Source organism: Vanacampus margaritifer, chromosome 3, assembly GCF_051991255.1.
Source record: "Vanacampus margaritifer isolate UIUO_Vmar chromosome 3, RoL_Vmar_1.0, whole genome shotgun sequence".
Taxonomy (NCBI): domain Eukaryota; kingdom Metazoa; phylum Chordata; class Actinopteri; order Syngnathiformes; family Syngnathidae; genus Vanacampus; species Vanacampus margaritifer.
Genome location: NC_135434.1, coordinates 6,259,672 through 6,277,027, shown reverse-complemented (window position 1 = coordinate 6,277,027; position 17,356 = coordinate 6,259,672). Strand labels below are relative to the sequence as shown.

Below are 17,356 nucleotides of genomic sequence, written 5' to 3'. Positions count from 1 at the left end.
AACCCACCTCCTTCCTGTCTGTCCCATGTTTGTGCATGTTGCACTCGCGAGCTGCAGATTTAAAAAGGGGGTGTGTCACATAATAGTGTCACCGTGGCAGAGACAGGATTTTACAAAATCATATCATTTTCATCTCGTCTTTTTTCATTAACTAAAATGTCCATGGATTTGAGTCCAGTTTTTATTAAGTCAAGTACATTTCCGTCTCGTCTTCATTAGTCGACGAGAATGCATACTGATTTAGTCCCAATTAGTGTTTATTAATGAGGGTTTTAGTCCAGTGAAAAATGTGCGTTGCAATTATTTTTGTTGAGTTTTCGTTGACGAAATTAACACTAGTACAAAAAATAAAAAAAAAATTTTTTTTATAAAGAATAGAAAAATGACATTAATTTTATCCATTTTTAAGGGGAAAATGCCATATTGGGATATATACAGGTCTTTCTTTAAAAGTTTTTTTTTTTGTTGGTGGTGGGGTTATGTAGCAAAAGTACTAGTGGTCCCTTTTTTGCTACTTTTTAGCCGGATTCCAGTTTTCCTGAGACCGAAACCTACTTTAACCTATATTGTATAAAAGATGCAGCCTAATAAAGATAAAAACAAATTTATTCTCATGTTTTTTTTTTTCGTCATCAACATACATCAGATGCATTTCATTTCCGCGAGACAAGAAGTGAGCCAGCCCACCTGAGCTCCTGCGGGTATGTTTTGTTTTCGTTTTTTTTTCCCACGGTCACATGATGTCACAGGTTGAACACATGACGGCGATGTCGCAGGCAGGCACAAACATTGCAGGCAGACACAAAAAAAGAGAAAAATGAGACATCTTAAGAAAATGAGGCAGGCATACACATACTTTTTACAGCGGCAATAGCAGACCATCAACAAGCATACGGTATAAAATACAACCATCATTTTAGAAGGACTAAGCTATGTACATGTAGAGTTAAAAAATAAATAATTCCACTGGGTGCAAATAAGTTTCTTTTTTCCAGTCTGATGATACATTCATTAATAGCAGGGGTGTCCAAGCATTATCTTTCAAGGGCCGCATACAAAAAAAAACATGGAAGGGCCACTTTGACATTCACCTGCTTTATTCATTGGGGTGTATAAGAATAGATTTTTATTATTATTATGATATTTTTACAGTTACTGTGATTGTGTGGGCACAAAGTGAAACATGAGAATGTTGTTGGGGTAGGAGGAGTACAAGGCAAGCAAGAACGACGTGGGTCAAATGTGAATTTGGATTTAAGACACAGTTGGCCCCCGGGTCGAAATTTGGACACCCCTGATTTATAGCTTTGAAATGCAAATGACATTAAACACTTTGGTTTTCTTGTAAATGTCCAAAAACTGTTGTAAACTTAATATAGAAATGAGTAAGCACGCCGTTTTGGAACATGTACACAGACAGGAAGTGACCCCTGGAGGGCCTGGCTCACAATCTCTCCTTTACTAATTCCTCCAAATGGTGTCATAGAATTGTGCACGTTTCTGCCCTACATTAGAATTAGTGTAATGTGGAAAGATTTTGGAACTAGATCAAACCTGCTTGAGGAATGCTGTGAATAAAAAATAAAAAATAAAAAAAGTTGTTGGAGCTTGATGGAGTTGGAGTTGATGCTAATATGCTTGCCAACTACTTTTGAGGTACAGTTCACCGAGAGTCGTGAGCCCTGGAATTGAGATAAAATGGCTGCTTCAAAATAAAATGGCCAACCTGTTTTTTATTTTTATTTAATTTGTTATTCTTTTAATGGGAGCTTAGCAGAGGTGGTAAATCCACGTCCAGAAAGTCAAATCGCAGCCACAGTTTGGCTTTAGCCCCTGATGCTAGCTAGCTAGCTCCCTAGCAGGTAAACGAACACCATGGGAGCTAGCTAGGGAGCTAGCTAGCTAGCAACTGGGGCTAAGGCCAAACTGTGGCAGGATATTTTACTTTCTGGACCTGGATTTGCCACCTCTGGAGTTTAGAACCCCTAAAACAGATGTTTGTTTTTTTACCACAACTACCCAATGTAATAAAAGAACTAAGTTGAGTTTACATGTCAAATTGTTTAGTTACTAATATTTTTGTGTTATTAACAATAAGCCAATCTTAGCAATTTGATCAAATAAATTCTAATTGTCCGTTCTGTCCGTTAAAACAGAAGCATTGGCCTGCGGGCAAACACATCGGGACCAAACGGAATTTAACGGAGGCGGGCAGGTGGGCGGACCACCAGGTGAGAAGAAAACTGGACTTGCAGTTAGGACGAGGAGGAAGAGGACGAGCACGGACGAAGAGGCAGAGTGCAAACAGGGGACATCTCAGTGTGGGGAAATTGATTGATAGAGCCAGGACCCTCAGTAATCTGTGAGAAATAATAAATAAATAAATACACCCCAGAAACATTTCACAAATTTCTGCATTTAAAAACACATTCAGTGCGTTTGTGTAAAAAAAACAAAATGGCTGCCATTAATTGTGGCGTCAGTGTGAGAGGAAGACAGCACAAGTTATCTCGGTGGCATTTCAACAATGCCCAAAAAAAAAAAAAAAAAACCTAACAAAGGTGGGGAAGGGGAGTTCTAGCCGGCCCACGTCGGGTTCCGACCGGCTCCTCCTCACAGTCCAGTCATGGAGCAGCACACAGGAAGTGGACATGGGAAGACTTCTACCCGGGGTTGTTTTTCTTCCTTTTATTTGGACTAGGATTGGGATCCAGTTTCAGCTCTCGGTACTGCACCTGTTAAAACACACACACACACACACACACACACACACGTGCGCACGCCACCCGGTCAGGTGGAGCGAGCGGAGGATGCTTGACTCGCACGCAAAAGCCTCCCGAGGCTCTCTGACTCCAGCTGCGTGGAACAGAGGCCTCAAGGAAGGGATTACACACTGATTACAACACACGCACTCACACAATATACATAAACACATGCTTCCACAGATGTGAAACAGTGGCCTACGGGAAGCGATCGCACAATCAAATAGAGGACAAGGGCAAGGGCTCATGGGAAAGCCTGCAAGAGACAACAGACTCATCATGAAGATGAGGGAGAGAGCACAAAAAAACATGTTGGAAGCCTTTCAGTGTCTTTGGATTGTTTTGTTTTTTCACCTTTGCTACCAACCTCATGCTGACTAATATTGCACTGTATGATAAATTGTGTAAAAAAATAAAAAATAAAACACTATTAACTCATTCACTGCCATTGACGGCTATAGACATCAAAAATTCATTTGAACGATTTCTATTAGTTTAAAAAAGTGTTGTTGCTTTTTTTGAGTATGAAAACCTAGAAAAAAAAAAGACTACATTTAAAAAAAAAAATTCCATTTGTGATTAATCGTGAGGTAACTAGTGAAGTCATGCAGTTAATTACGATCAAAAATTTAAATCTCCTGACATGATTTAAAAATAAATAAATAAAAGATTATTAAAAATTAGGTGCGTCAGGCAATAATTTTTTTTTAATCGTAATTAATCGCATGACTTCACTAGTTAACTCATGATTAATCACAAATTTTATATCTGTTCTAATGTACAATTTAAAAAAATCTAGGTTTTCATACTCTTATTAATACAAGTGGAAAAAAAACAAATAGAAATAGTTCAAATGAAATTTTGATGTCTGTAGCCGTCAATGGCAGTGAATGAGTTAAAATATTCTATCGGCGTGCTTTTATAGAATTTATGGCACAACATGTTTTAAATAATACAAACACTTTAAACACTTTGAAATTAAACCTTAAGATGGACAAATGAAGCTTCATGAAGCACTTGTGATATTTTTTTGGGCTCATCTCGAATTTAATCAATTTCCATTTTACTATCCTTTAAACCAAGAGCACCATCTAGAGGAGTAAAACTTAAAATATTGCACGTGTTTCATGAAGTTTGATGTTCCCATCACTACCTAAGATATGAAAAATGTAACATTTCAGATATTTAGAAAGTTTGGAAAATGATTTATTATAGAAAAGTTTTCAGTTAACTTTTTAAGAAATTCTCAGAGCTCCCTGTATTTTTTGTTAGAATTTTCAAACAGTGTCCGAGATCCTAAGCTATTGTCTAAGATTATAAATAAATGAATCAACATTTTGCAAATCTGAACATTTGTTTAATGAACGTATGCTTAAAGACATTTCAACAAATTTAAGTCTTGATACAGAAGCATATTATTGTTTTGGGACACATTTTTCAACAAATTAAAGGTGAAAATGTCAAAGCCTTCCTTTTCTTATGCTGTTCTCAGAGGCAAAAAAAGTTTGGACATCCCCGTCTTAAATGATGGACATCTAGTCAGTACCTCACACTTCCCCGCACAAAGCTCGCGGACGCATACATGACAATCCCGGCAGATGAGTGATCGGAGCTAGCCGCGGAACCAACAAGCACATCAGCGGAGGCAGTCGGCGGGATTCCTGTGAGGCGGATGTACTGTCGGCTACTCCGCCTGTCTGACTGACTGACTGACTGACTGACGTCCTCTCTGATTCTCCGCGCCCACAACAAGTTGGCGCCGGTATGTCGGCTGTGTTCTATCTCGTGCTGGACAAGCGAGCGTCGTCGCTGCTGAGTGACGGCTGAACGAGCCTTCATCTCTGTTGGCTGGTTGTGGGGGGGGGGGGGGGGCATTATCGCGATCGTTTGTGTACGTCTTAGTCGGAGGACGGTCACGAAATCAATGTTATGCATCGCATGTATCGCGGACAATGAGATTGGCGAGAACCTGCAGATGTGGTTCACGTCTGAAAGCTCCTCAGTGTCAATGAAAGGCACACTTGATATAGAAACTGATGAAGAAGAGAGAGCAGGAGGGAAAGAGAGGCGTGATGGACGGAAAGATAGTAGAAGGGCAGACAAAGGAAAATAGATAGGTGGTGGGGTGGGGGGTGGGGGGGGGGGACAATGAGAGTAAAGAATAGAAGGGTGGGTGAGACGGACAGAGATATGTGGACACCCGACTGATGGCAGATACTGTTCTCATGTGGGTGTGGATCCCTTTTATAGCGCTGCCAACTCGAGCAGACAACAGGGGCAAAACCCCCCCAGGGGGCCGACTACAGTTTGTATGACCCAGTGTGTGTGTGTGTGTGTGTGTGTGTGTGTGTGTGTGTGTGTGTGTGTGTGTGGTGGCAGTTCTGTCGGTGGCCTCCAACAATCTGGCACACTGCCAGTGCAGACAGCACATCAGTGACATAAGTGCAGTGACGGTTGAACAAATGAGTGAATCGCTAGCCATGATGAGATACATTGAGAGAAGCTAAATGTTCGCACCTGGAGTTTTTTTTTTTTTTTTCCAGATCTTTCAGTGATCAACTGAGAGTGTGTGAGAGCTGTAATAGCAAATTTAGCACACCTATTACATATTTATAGCGGAGACTTTGTAAAAAAAAAAAACGACTACCTGTGCTCAATTTGGACATTTTCACTTAGGGGTGTACTCACTTTTGTTGCCAGGGGTTTAGCTATGAATGGCAGTATTTTAAGTTATTTTGGGGGAACAATAAATTGACATTGTTATATAAGCCGTACACTGTCATTTCCTCAGTGTTCAAACTTTTACATTTTTTCCAGTGATAAAAAGCACTTTGGACACAGATTCTTATGACACCGAATAAGAAAGTGTGTCAAAACTTAACTCATTCACTGCCATTGACGGCTAAAAACGTCAAAAATTCATTTGAACTATTTGTATTAGTTTAACCTTTTTTTCCCCTCTTTTGTTAACAAGAGTATGAGAGCTAGAATTTTTTTTTATTGTACATTTAGAACAGATATGAAATTTGTGATTAATCGTGAGTTAACTAGTAAAGTCATGCGATTAATTACAATTAAACATTATAATTGCCTGTCGCCCCTAATTTTTAATAATATATATATTTTTTTATGAATTCATGGCAATGAATGAGTTAACGACAATTTATATAATAATAATATCAAAATCTTATAGTGTTTTAGTGCATCTTAGGCACAGCCATTGTCTAATGTTATATGATTCAATTTTAAAAGTACTGTATGACCTCCTACAAGTGAAGTGCCCGAACGCGACTAAACTGGCTAATCGGAGGGGGGGATAGAAAAAAAGAAAATCCCCATCTCGTTGCAATAAAAACAGACTGCTAATGTTCTTATTGAGAACTAGCATTTGGGGTAGCACACTACTGTATTGTTAATATTATTGTACAACAAACAACATAAGTCAAGGATTGCTTTAGCATTATTACAATCAGAGGTGGCAAATCCAAGTCCAGAAAGTAAAAACCCCTGCCAAAGTTTAGCCCCAGACGCTAGCTAGCGTGCTAGCTAGTGAGCTCCCTAGCTAGCTCCCCGGGTGCTCATCTCCCTGCTAGGGAGATAGCTAGTTAGCACCTGCGGCTAAAGCCAAACTGTAGCAGGGTTTTTCCTTTCTGGACCTGGACTTGCCAACTCTGATTACAAAAGTACAAAAAGATGAAATAAGCAAGAAATAAACGCCTGGACTCATATGATAATCACATGATACGACATGGCTTTCTACTTTCCTGAAGTACAACATAACGACAAAAATCCTAATCAAACCACGCATCGCGCAAAAGAAAAAAGTTTCTCTAATAGTATACAGCTAATTTCCACGTATTTGTTAACACGCTTCGGGAAAGATACAAAACTAGGACAGCTATTGTACAGCATCGCAGACTGTTAGCGGTCCCATTATACGGCCAAACGCCTACAACAGCAGAAAAAAAGGAAAAGTGGCAATTTAAATCTGCACGCTGACATTCCTGTCCAAACACAAAAACTTTGCGTGCACATACAAACAAAGAAAAGTTTCCTTGTCGGTGAGAAAGAAGCGAAGGGGATTGACAAAAACAAAAAGGTGAGCGGGGGAAAAAAAAAAAACAATATCTCAATCAAACAATCTTTTTCTTCTGCGTGAGGAGCTGCCAGCCGGGAAAGAAAAGAACGGGGCTTATGCGTCACAGGTTCAATTCCGCCTCACAGGTGACAGGCCTGCCTGATGCTATACCCTTGGCTCCCCCCGTTCGCCTCACTTATAACAACATACACGGCAAAATCACGCCGACAACAAGCGCTAGTTAAAGTACAAAACAGAAGAAAAGGCAGCGGAGGCGAGAAGAAAACGGGGCGTTAGCAAAACAAAAGCAAATCGCAAATTGGGTGAAAGTCAAATGCGGCGAGCACATAAGCAAATTTGCTAGCGTGAGAAGGAAGCTTGAAGGGAACGCAGACGAGAAGAGAGACGCTGGGTAAAGACCCTGCAGTGCTCAAAGGCTGCTCCACCCTCGCTCCTCTCCCAAATGTTGACAGTACAAGTGCAAAACAAGCTTTCAAGTGCGCTGGGCTGAAGGGGCGCCGTGTACTGTGCCGCGCTTAACAGTGTTAGCGGCAAAGCGTCCCGCAACCTGTCTCTCATATTGAACCTTTGACAGTGTTTTGATGATGCCAATGTGGGCACATAAGGCGGAAGTGAGGTGGGTGGTGGTGAGAAAAAAGAAAAGAAAGAAAATGCAGTAATAAAAACTCAAATGCAAGCAGGGGCGGAGTTACATGGTGGAAAAAGGAAAAAAAGTATTTCTCTTTGTTTCCGTTTTGCAGCAATTAGCATTGGAATATAGCTAAGTTTCATCATTATTTCCATTTCTGTTTAAAACAGTGGGGAAAAAAAGCTTTTTGCATCATGACCTCGATTGATCTCTTTTGCTCTGCTGCCACCTGCTGGCCGTTTTTGTAAAAACTACCATTTCTTCAACCGTTTTCTTCACTTCAGAAGCTGCGTCAAAGCGTTCTGTATGCTCTAAAATAAATAAAAACAATTTAAAAAAAAAAAAAAAAACATAAAAACGTATAAAAACGTCTTTGGGAACATGGTAATATTTAAAATACAACATATTTATATGTTTTTGGGAGCAAATGAGTTAATTGCATTCAGCCCTAGTTTTTGGAGCGCACAACATCGAGGGCTGCATAGTCAGTCCAAGGTGACACCAAAGACAGCCTAAGGGCGCTCTATAAATGGCTGTAAGCAGACTCAATAGTTTGAACATGTGAACATATTAGGATTTAGCTCTCTGCTTTCAAGAAAGAAACATGTCAAGGTGACACAAGCTGGGGAGAAAACACGGAATAAAAGTTTTGAGTCTTTTCCCCCCCGGCTCACTATAGAAGGAGACTAATTGGCTTCCACTAGTTAAAAAAAAAATAAAAAATTAAGTTGTCAAATAAGGACAACGCAAAGGTGAACGAGACCCCGAGTGGATGCGAGCGATAGCATCTGGCAACACATCATCCTTTAACTATCCTGCCTTTGACCCGTTTATACACACAGAGGGTTTAATCCCGCCCATAAACATTGTCTAAAAATATTAACCTAACTCCCTGCTGTTCATTAGGCGCTAAATTGGAACCGGCGCTTATTTTTGTACTGGGGCTTGATCAAGCACCTTTACACCAATCTAAAATGGCCACTTGGCATGCTAATTGCATTGGCCCCACTTACGCACTCCCCAGCTCGCATGGCTAATGGTGTCGTAAAACATAATATTGCGCCGGCACCTCCCAAACGTCAGGTAGAGACGACTTCGCCCCATAAAGGTGCTCGGTTTGGTCACGTTTGAGAGGACATGAACTCCCTGATCATATCCGTAAAGATGGCATATGTTCGTATACCGTAGCTAAATCAATAGACTTTTCCCTGATAGAAGCAGCGGCTCTAAAACGTATGCATAGCGAGCAAAGCCAAGTCTTTTAAAATGCTACCCACTTTAGGAGAAGGTGGTAAAAATGTCAGCCCTGTCTGTTGCTGCCTCTACGCATCAGTGGAGATCTCGACTTATACGAGACAAGAGTTAGTAGGTGGTTTGTGTCAGTCATTTTACATTGCATTTGTAGTACGCTTAAGGGGAAATCAAGTCAAACATTTGCTTTACAATATGTTGTATGCGCCCCCACTGGTCTGTGGCATTCTGACTAACATTGTGTGTGTGGAATATGAATTAGGGAGTAAAATCGACCCGTTTGTATCTCGGGGGCGGCCATTTTGTCATTTAATGTTGACGGAAAACAACATCACAGGTGCTTAGGGTTCAGGGAACGACCATTCCCAGCACAGCTTCAGAAAAGAGCTGAGCCATGATTGGTCGTTGCCTGAGCCTTGAGCAACTATGATGTCATTTTTAGTCAGCACCGAGTGGCAAAATGGTCGCCCCCTGCAACTTTGATGTCATTTTCAGTCGACAGCAAGTGGCAAAATGGCCGCCCTCTGAGATGGACAAAAACATGTGGATTTTGTTGCTTAACTTAAATTCCACAAACAAAAAAAAGAATCAGGATGCCTAGTTTAGACTAGTTTGGCTGCATAGAACATATTATTGTTATTACATTTTAGCATGTTTAACTAATTTGCTCCCCAAAACGTATAAATACGTTCCATTTTAAATATTACCATGCTCCCAAAGACGTGTTTATACATGTTTTCAATGTGTTTTTGAGCATACAGAAGGCTTTGATACAGCTCACGACATGAAAAGGTCGCTTAAAGCAATGGTAGTTATTACAAAAACGGCCAGCAGGTGGGAGCAGAGTATAAGAGATCAACCAGGGCCATGTTGCAACAAGGTGTTTCCCCCACTGTTTAAAACAGATTTGTGAATAATGATAAAACTTAGCTATATACTAACACTAGTTGCTGCAAAACAGAAACAGATAGAAACATACATTTTTTTTCCTGATGAAAGAATAGACTAATCTTTCTTTTGGTAGGTTCCATGTTTATACAGCAATAGAACACAATATTCTGTGGGCCCCAGTAAAACAGCCGGGAGCAAAGGGGGTTGCTTCAGTGAAAAGACTGGGAGTGAATGAGTTAAATATCATCATGTTTCCATAGGGATGCAAAGACAAAACCTTCTTTTTCTTGATTTGATGGTGCATTTTACTGCCTATATAAGTATTCCAACTGAAAACACTGTGACAGTAGCACTGAAATAATCACAACTGACACAACTGCAACCGCATGTTCACCACACCAGACCAGAATGTCCCCAACCCCCAAAGCCCCCATCCAGCAGGCCCTCATTAGGGTCCTTGTAAAGGCCTTGTACCTGCTGGGCTTGTGCCCCTTTACATCCCTCTCCCTTTAGGCTCCAGGTGTGTCAGGTGGTTGCACTTCACCAGAGGGGACAGCTCGGGCTAATTTAATGTGACGGCTACCTGCCTCGTGCAAATAACTACAACAGTTCCCCGTTACAAAAAAAAAAAAAGTACACCGAGCACTGTAAAGCTGCACAAGGGTCGAATTGGGGAAAGCACGGGGGGTCTTGTGAAGGCGTGCAGAAGAGCGAGGAATATGACCTTGTAAAGATGAAAGACAGCAAGCCATCAAAGAGGACGTTTGGCCGCGCTGATGTGGCAAGGGGATTGCTCATATCAGGCCCGAGGTCACAAAATGTGTGTTTGTGCACACGTGTGTTGAACCGGGCACAGCGGGGTTCTCCGCGGATACGACGTATTCCGTTGGTGCTGGATAACACCACCGCTTTTTAAACTTTAACTTTAAACTGCATTTTCTTATGGCCGGCGCATCATGTTAGCCTATGTTGTCCTTAAAACACATTTGTAGTTTTTTTTTTAGTGACAAGGAAATCTGATCTCTCAAACCACATGTAGCTGTTGATTTATACTTTAGAGGCCGAATGACTAAAAAAGCTTACATATCGCAACTCGCTAGGGTGCTTTGTGAGCGTATACGGAACCGATCAACCTTGTTATGCTCTGAACTCACTTAACCTTAGTGATTACATGTACATGAAAAACAAACACACAAAAATGCAATCTTATTAAAAAAGACCAAAAAAAGAAGAAGGCAAAGATGAGAAGTTTTACCCACCACTTGGACATCAGAGGGCACTCGGGACAAAAAGTCCAAGATCTCGTTGTTATCAATGGTGTAAGGGTCTCGCAGCTTCTTGGTGAATTTATTCACTCCTGTATCAAGCATATGGAAACAGGAAGTGAACAGTTACGAACACACCACACATAGGTCACAACATTAGGTACCACCGTATCATTGATTTTTAATGGGAAATAATATCAGAAGTGGATCAAAATATCTGCATTTACAAACATTTGCTTGCTTTGGCTAATGTAGCAAAACAAAAATGTTTGTAATGTGTTTTTAATAAGAAAAATAGCACTATACTACGGTGATTTATTTATTGAGGTCAGAAGCGCTGGCTTAAAGACTGATGCTATTTATTAACCCGGCATTTGTAATGATGTGTTAGCATTACGCTAGCAGACTTAAAAGCAGTTATGTGTTTGTTCAAAATACACAAACTCTTTGTTTTTAATGTTTAGTGAGTTCACTACAACGGTACAGTACAAAAGCACAAAATTGGCCAAATAATGGCTCATGTCACAAAAACTTTTCCCGTATCTCAAGGTACAGTTTTAGCGGTGAATGCACATTAGTCGCACATGGACGCTACTTGCGATCTAGCTTACCCCAGGCTAGCACAATATATCTTAGCGGGATGAAGTAAACAATGACGGTCGCCATTCCGAGAGCGACGATGATCAGCCAGCTTAGGAAAGGCACGGTCCAATTGAAAGTGCTGCAAAGAGAGGAAAAAAGGGCCGTGAGAAAATATTGACAGAGGGCGCCGTCGGTGTTGTTGAAGCAGTATATGATTCAGGAGGACGGAGGATCATCTGTTTGTCATGCTGGCAGCGTTTCTAGCCAGTAAGTTCTAATCAGGCTGGCAAGGCAAAGTGGGGCAACCTGGCACTGCGGAAAAACACTGGGACGTGTGGAGCGGAGCACAAAGCGCAGCGGGCCGGGCGCCGAGGAGCGGGCTTACGACTCACTTCTTTATCCTCTCGCCATAGGAGGCCACTTCATCCAGCGCATTCTGCACACTGATACACACGTCCTGAATGGCATAAAGCTTGTTCATGAAGCCCTTTCTCTCAGAGTCCTGCAAAGGCACAGATAGGGTTGTGGGCAAGGGAGGAATGAGCAGGCAGGGTGCAACAGGAAGAGATGTAAGGGAGCAGGGAGCAAAGAGAAATGGAAAAGGAGAGAGAGGCTGGGCAAAGGCATCTTTAGTGGGAACAATACATGTTAAATAGCGGCAAAGGCTTGCGCCGGGGAGCCAAATCGCCGGATATCCTGCTCCAATTGACTGTGTTCATTCCAGGCGGTAATAGAGATATAAAGTCGGCAGAACAAATCAAAATGCTTTCCGCCGTACAAAAGCTCACACAGACTATTTGAATATGTTAATAGAGCGGCAGAATTAAACAGAAAGCCAAATGGAAACATCAATCTTTGAGGTGCCCTTTTTTTTTTTTTTGCCGCCTCCCTCTCACGGCGCTGCCAAGATCAGGCTGAGCCCGATTGTGCGAGTGCCTGGCACGCTGTGATGATGTCACCAGCCGCGACATCATTATCACCGACGCCATCAAGAGGGGCGGGGGCGGGCTTGTCTGCTTTTGACAGCCAAACAACTTTGGAATCTTACTGAGTTAGAGTTTAGTAAGTCATGCAACCGTTAATATGCCACATGACTAATAGAAACAAGTGCAATATGGACACAATGAGGCGCTCTACACATGGAGGTTTGTTTGGCGCGCATGCTTCAGAATCTAACAAGGGGAATAACAAGAGGTTGGCTACAACCATCAGAAACACGAGGTATGAGCCTGAAATGGGAGTTTTATTTTGAATTAAAAAAAGAGAGAAAAAAAAGAAAAAATAGAAAAAAAGAAAGGGAAATAAAAAAGATGGCAAAAAGATAGGAAAAACTAAACAAAAAAGAAAAAAGAAAGATAAGAAGAACCTTTCATTGGTCATCTTTACAATGAAAATAGTGAAAGACGTTTCTTCAAGAAAATCTTATCCAAGAGTTTTCCTATTCCCTTTTTGATTATTTATAATTCATGCGAGTAGCCACTTTGGTTGGCGTCGAATCAAGAAAATACCAACACTTGGTCTAGCACACCCCTGCGCAGATTTAGACCATGTCTCGTGCCAGCGTTGCACTGGGCACAAAAATGGAGCTCAGAGTGATGAAGAAGTTCTTGCTCCTGGAAAAAAAAATCACAATATTACAAGCATATTTTAGTATTTATTATAATTTATATTATTTGGTTTGTATTATTATTAATCATAATCTGAGCTCATTACTCAGTTTGTTTGAATTACTTTCATGGTAGCTGTAATTTGTTCCCATAGCATAGATCAATGATGCATCTCTGTATCATGATCGTATTTCTGGCAAACCATAATAATATTGTCTTGCAAGTGACCTTATCGGAGATAGATATTATTTAATTTCCGAATGCTGTAAAAAGAAAGTAGGTAAAAGAATCCCTGAACCTCGGAGCCACAACCTCCACGGGGCCTCAGCACAGACTCAAAACAAGCTTCTGCTTTCTAATCTCCTTCTGCTTTCCATCTATGATCTGATGAAGTAAAAAATGAATCGTGGCACAATTGGGGAGTCTGCATTGCTTCCACAGCAAAACCAGCTATAATTGGTCACAAAGCAAAGGGGTTATTTTATAAATACTTTACGAGTCTGCCTTTATTTCTTCCTCCTCTGGTGAATCAGTTCCTCTGATTCCATCTGCTTTTCATTGCTCGCTCAAACAAATCTCAGAGCATCCAGTCTGTTGTGCTTGCCCCGGCCAGGGCCCATCCAAAGCAAGCCGGGCCGGATCGGGACATTTTTACCTCGGAGGGACACGGGGGAGAGGTGTGAGAGAGCGGGCGGGGGTGCATAGCATAAGTCAGAGGTCAGTGAAGTATAAACTGCTGCCACATGCCCCTCGGACTGCGGTCTGACTCCTATTTCCTGTCTTCAAACAAGACTTGGTGAGGCGGGAGGTAGTAATAACACAGAGAGCCACGGAGATCTCTGTTTTCCCAGCTTCCCCGCTCACTGCGCACATATGGAGACAGGCAACCTGTTCCTATAATGGAACCCAATACACACACACACGCGCACCCGCACACCCCACAGCTATTAGATAAGCTTGATTTGCACACCTGGTCTTGCTGAGTAACTCTATAAACATTATTATGTATACCTTAACACAAAGACAATAATAGTCTTCTCCTTTACTCAGTAAGTTTGTGCGTGGACTGTAATGTGGATATCAACAGAATTGATGCATGGCGCATTCAAAAACAGGCTAAAAAAAGTCTCATTATCGTTCCTGTGAGGACAGATGCCTGTTTTATTTGAATTTATTTTTTTAAAAAGCTCTGCGGCTCCGCCTTGGCGAAAGGTGCAGCCACGCTCGACGGATGTGACAAATCCCAGCACCTGAGACCAGAGTTGCGCAGCTTGAATCATTCCGACAGATAGTGTAATAAGCCCGCCTAACGAGTCAGCCCATCGTGCATTTTAATGGACTGCAAGTGCAGGTTCATGTGCAATGTGTTGCGGCGATATGTTATAGTAACTACCAGTTCAGTCGGGGAGCTACAGATTTGTGACTGCAGTCAAATAAAAGAACATTTGATCTTTGTTATTTTGTCTATTGTAAGTAAGATAAGCTCAAATATGATATGTATCCTTTGCTATCAGTTCCTGGCTGATATAGGCAGTATATAACAGTACAGTAGAGTACTGATGTACATAATAAAAGCAACTCTTAAGCCTTTTTTTAACATCTAAAATGATAGAGATTCCAAGTCAGAATGATATTCATAGTAAACAACCGCTGATTGTAATACAGTACTAGTGTCAGGGGTTGAAATAAGTCAAATGGCAATGACCATACAGTACAAGTATTTGCAAGACAGGCTATGAATGCAAAATATACTAAATAAAACAAATAAAGCAAAATATAAAATGGCCTAACATTTTTTTAATTGTTCTTTTGTCTGATCAATCAATTGTTTTTTTGCAAGCATGTAACCTGTTTTCATGATTTAGATGCAAGTAAGAACCAAAACATTGTATAAAGTCAAACAAAGAGTCCATCAATCAAACCAGGAGTCATCAATTGGTGCCTGTGGGCAATTGTGATTTCACAGGAATGTTGAAGTAGTGATCATTTGAAAATGTGAACACTGGCAGAGAAATTGTTGTATATTATTATTTATTTATTTGTTTCTCAATTATTATGAGTACTCATTAACATAATCACTGTTGTCACAAAATGAACATCATTATTGCTTATATTAACATATAGTATAATAATAAGCAGGGCCCAAGCAATAGGGATTCTTTTTTTTTTTTAAATCCTGTGCCAATTCCGATATTTAGCAGAACAAAATTCTGGTAACTGATTAATCGGCCAATTAATTAAAAATGTTTATCTAATGAATAAAATAGCCTTTTTGGTCCCCTGACTCTTACAAGATGTGAATTGCAGGTGGAAGATTTTACTGTTTTATGGTACACTACCTTTTATTTAGTTTTTGTTTAACTTAAATAACCACATTCTTCCCTGTTTTTTTTTTGTGCTGAACATTGTTATGTTTGTCTTATGTTGTAATGTGTTAATGTGTAAAATAAATAAATAAATAATTAAATAAATAAATGGTGGTGTTTTTTTGCCAAATTTTGACTACTTAATAATATAATAAAATAAAATCTAATACTGGCAGATTAAATTGGCTACTATTATTATTTAACTCATTTGCTCCCCAAAACATATAAATATGTTGTATTTTAATTGTTTTTAAGTGTCCCAAAGACGTATTTATACGTTTTGTGTGTGTGTGTGTGTGTTTCTTTTACGCTAGAGCAATCAGACGGCTTTGATGCAGCCTCTGAAGTCCATAGAACGGATGAAGCAATGGCAGTTATTACAAAAATGGCCATCAGGCGGCAGCAGAGTATAAGAGATCAACCAGAGCCATGTTGCAAACAAGCTCATTTATCCACAGTTCTAAACAGGTTTGTGAATAATGATGAAACTTAGCTATATTTGAATCCTAATTGCTGCAAAACGGAAACAGATAGAAATGCACTTTTTTTTCTTGATGAAAGAAGAGACTCTAATTTTTCTTTTGGTAAGTTCACATTTTTTATAGCAATAGAACACAATATTTTGTGGGTCTTGCAAAATCAGTCAAAATCCAGTAAAACAGCCGGGAGCGAAGGGGGTTGCTTCAGTGAAAATGGATGGTAGTGAATGCGTTGAGGTAATTTGAGCTAATTTGTTATTTCAGAAGAGGGTGACCCTTTGCATTACTCAGTACCCAAGAAGTAGCTCCCACCTTTGCTACTCATTCTGCATTATTTGTTGCATCCACTCAGCTCATCTTGATAACACATACTAGCGACAACTCAAAATTCAATACACGGTCTGTATCAATAGCCTGCCAATTTTTATTTAATTTAACACTATCAAAATGTATTATTTAAAAAGTGTATTTTTGCTTGTACAGGTATGTTGTGACATATTGTGAAGTAGTCTCAAACTGCACTCAGGAATCTCATATTTTGACAATTAACCTCATTTAGCAACATCACGAGACAGGCACGTGATGTTCTTATATATTATATAATGTTGTGGCCACTGTGTGTACATAAAAGGCTGATGGAAGTGCATTCGGAAACTCCACCAAGACAAACTGACATGATTTCCCACGGGCCTCCAAAACTCCTTGACATCAATTAACTCTCATCAGGCAAGCCAGAGAAATATACAGTGATCTTTTGCTGCGAGATTTGTGTCTAACGTTTGCATCATGTGTACGAAAGTGTGACATGAATTCCAAGCTATTACTTGAACACTGAGCCAAGTGTGCGGAGCAGGTTCACCGCGGGAGTGCTCTCATCAAGGCGGACAGGGGAGGCAGCGCTTGTTAAAATGATGCGGATACACGAAGGCATACAGTACACAGAAACAGCTAAGTCAGGCTAACCACGTTGCACTCGCCGGTGACTTGCGGTAAACTCACTCAGTCAAACACGTAATGAAATATTTGCCAAAGGAATGCCGTCATGCGCTTCGCTTCCATCGTCACGCATGCAAAGGAGGAAAACTTAGCAAAGACATTTTGTCCTTCCCTGACCTAAAGCCTAGAGCGGACACTCAATTACGATGGACTCAAATATCTGTCCCATATCTACGGCTGAAAGCCGACAGCCATTTTGAGAGTTGCTTTAACCTAAAATCCATTTGGTGCTCTCTTTGCCTTATATCATCAATATGACACAGCGAAGAGATCTCATATAACGGCACATATCCCATTGACACGGCATGATTAGTTTGAACCCAACGTGACTGCTGTGCTAAAATTGCACCTGTTTCTCATTGTTTCTTTTTCCTCTCGCACTGTAAAAATTGAAATGTCAAATGAAACGAGACAGAATGCTAATACGTGG

General features: G+C 40.6%; 1 protein-coding gene across 8 annotated transcripts in view; it reads right to left on the bottom strand.

Annotated features, from left to right (window-relative positions):
• Positions 1-588: 588 nt before the first annotated feature.
• Positions 589-17,356, bottom strand: part of mctp1a (multiple C2 domains, transmembrane 1a) — a 119,355-nt gene continuing 102,587 nt past the window's right edge. For 7 of the 8 annotated variants that reach the window (XM_077560874.1, XM_077560875.1, XM_077560873.1 and 4 more), the window contains 4 exons: positions 11,871-11,980; positions 11,508-11,617; positions 10,891-10,988; positions 589-2,735 (listed from right to left, as the gene is read on the bottom strand). In XM_077560874.1, coding sequence (XP_077417000.1) covers positions 2,664-2,735; positions 10,891-10,988; positions 11,508-11,617; positions 11,871-11,980 — 390 coding nt within the window. In that variant the 3' untranslated portion in view covers positions 589-2,663. Of the gene's footprint in view, positions 2,736-10,890; positions 10,989-11,507; positions 11,618-11,870; positions 12,708-17,356 lie in introns of those variants that run through there. The other variant, XR_013293393.1, reaches the window with a different exon arrangement.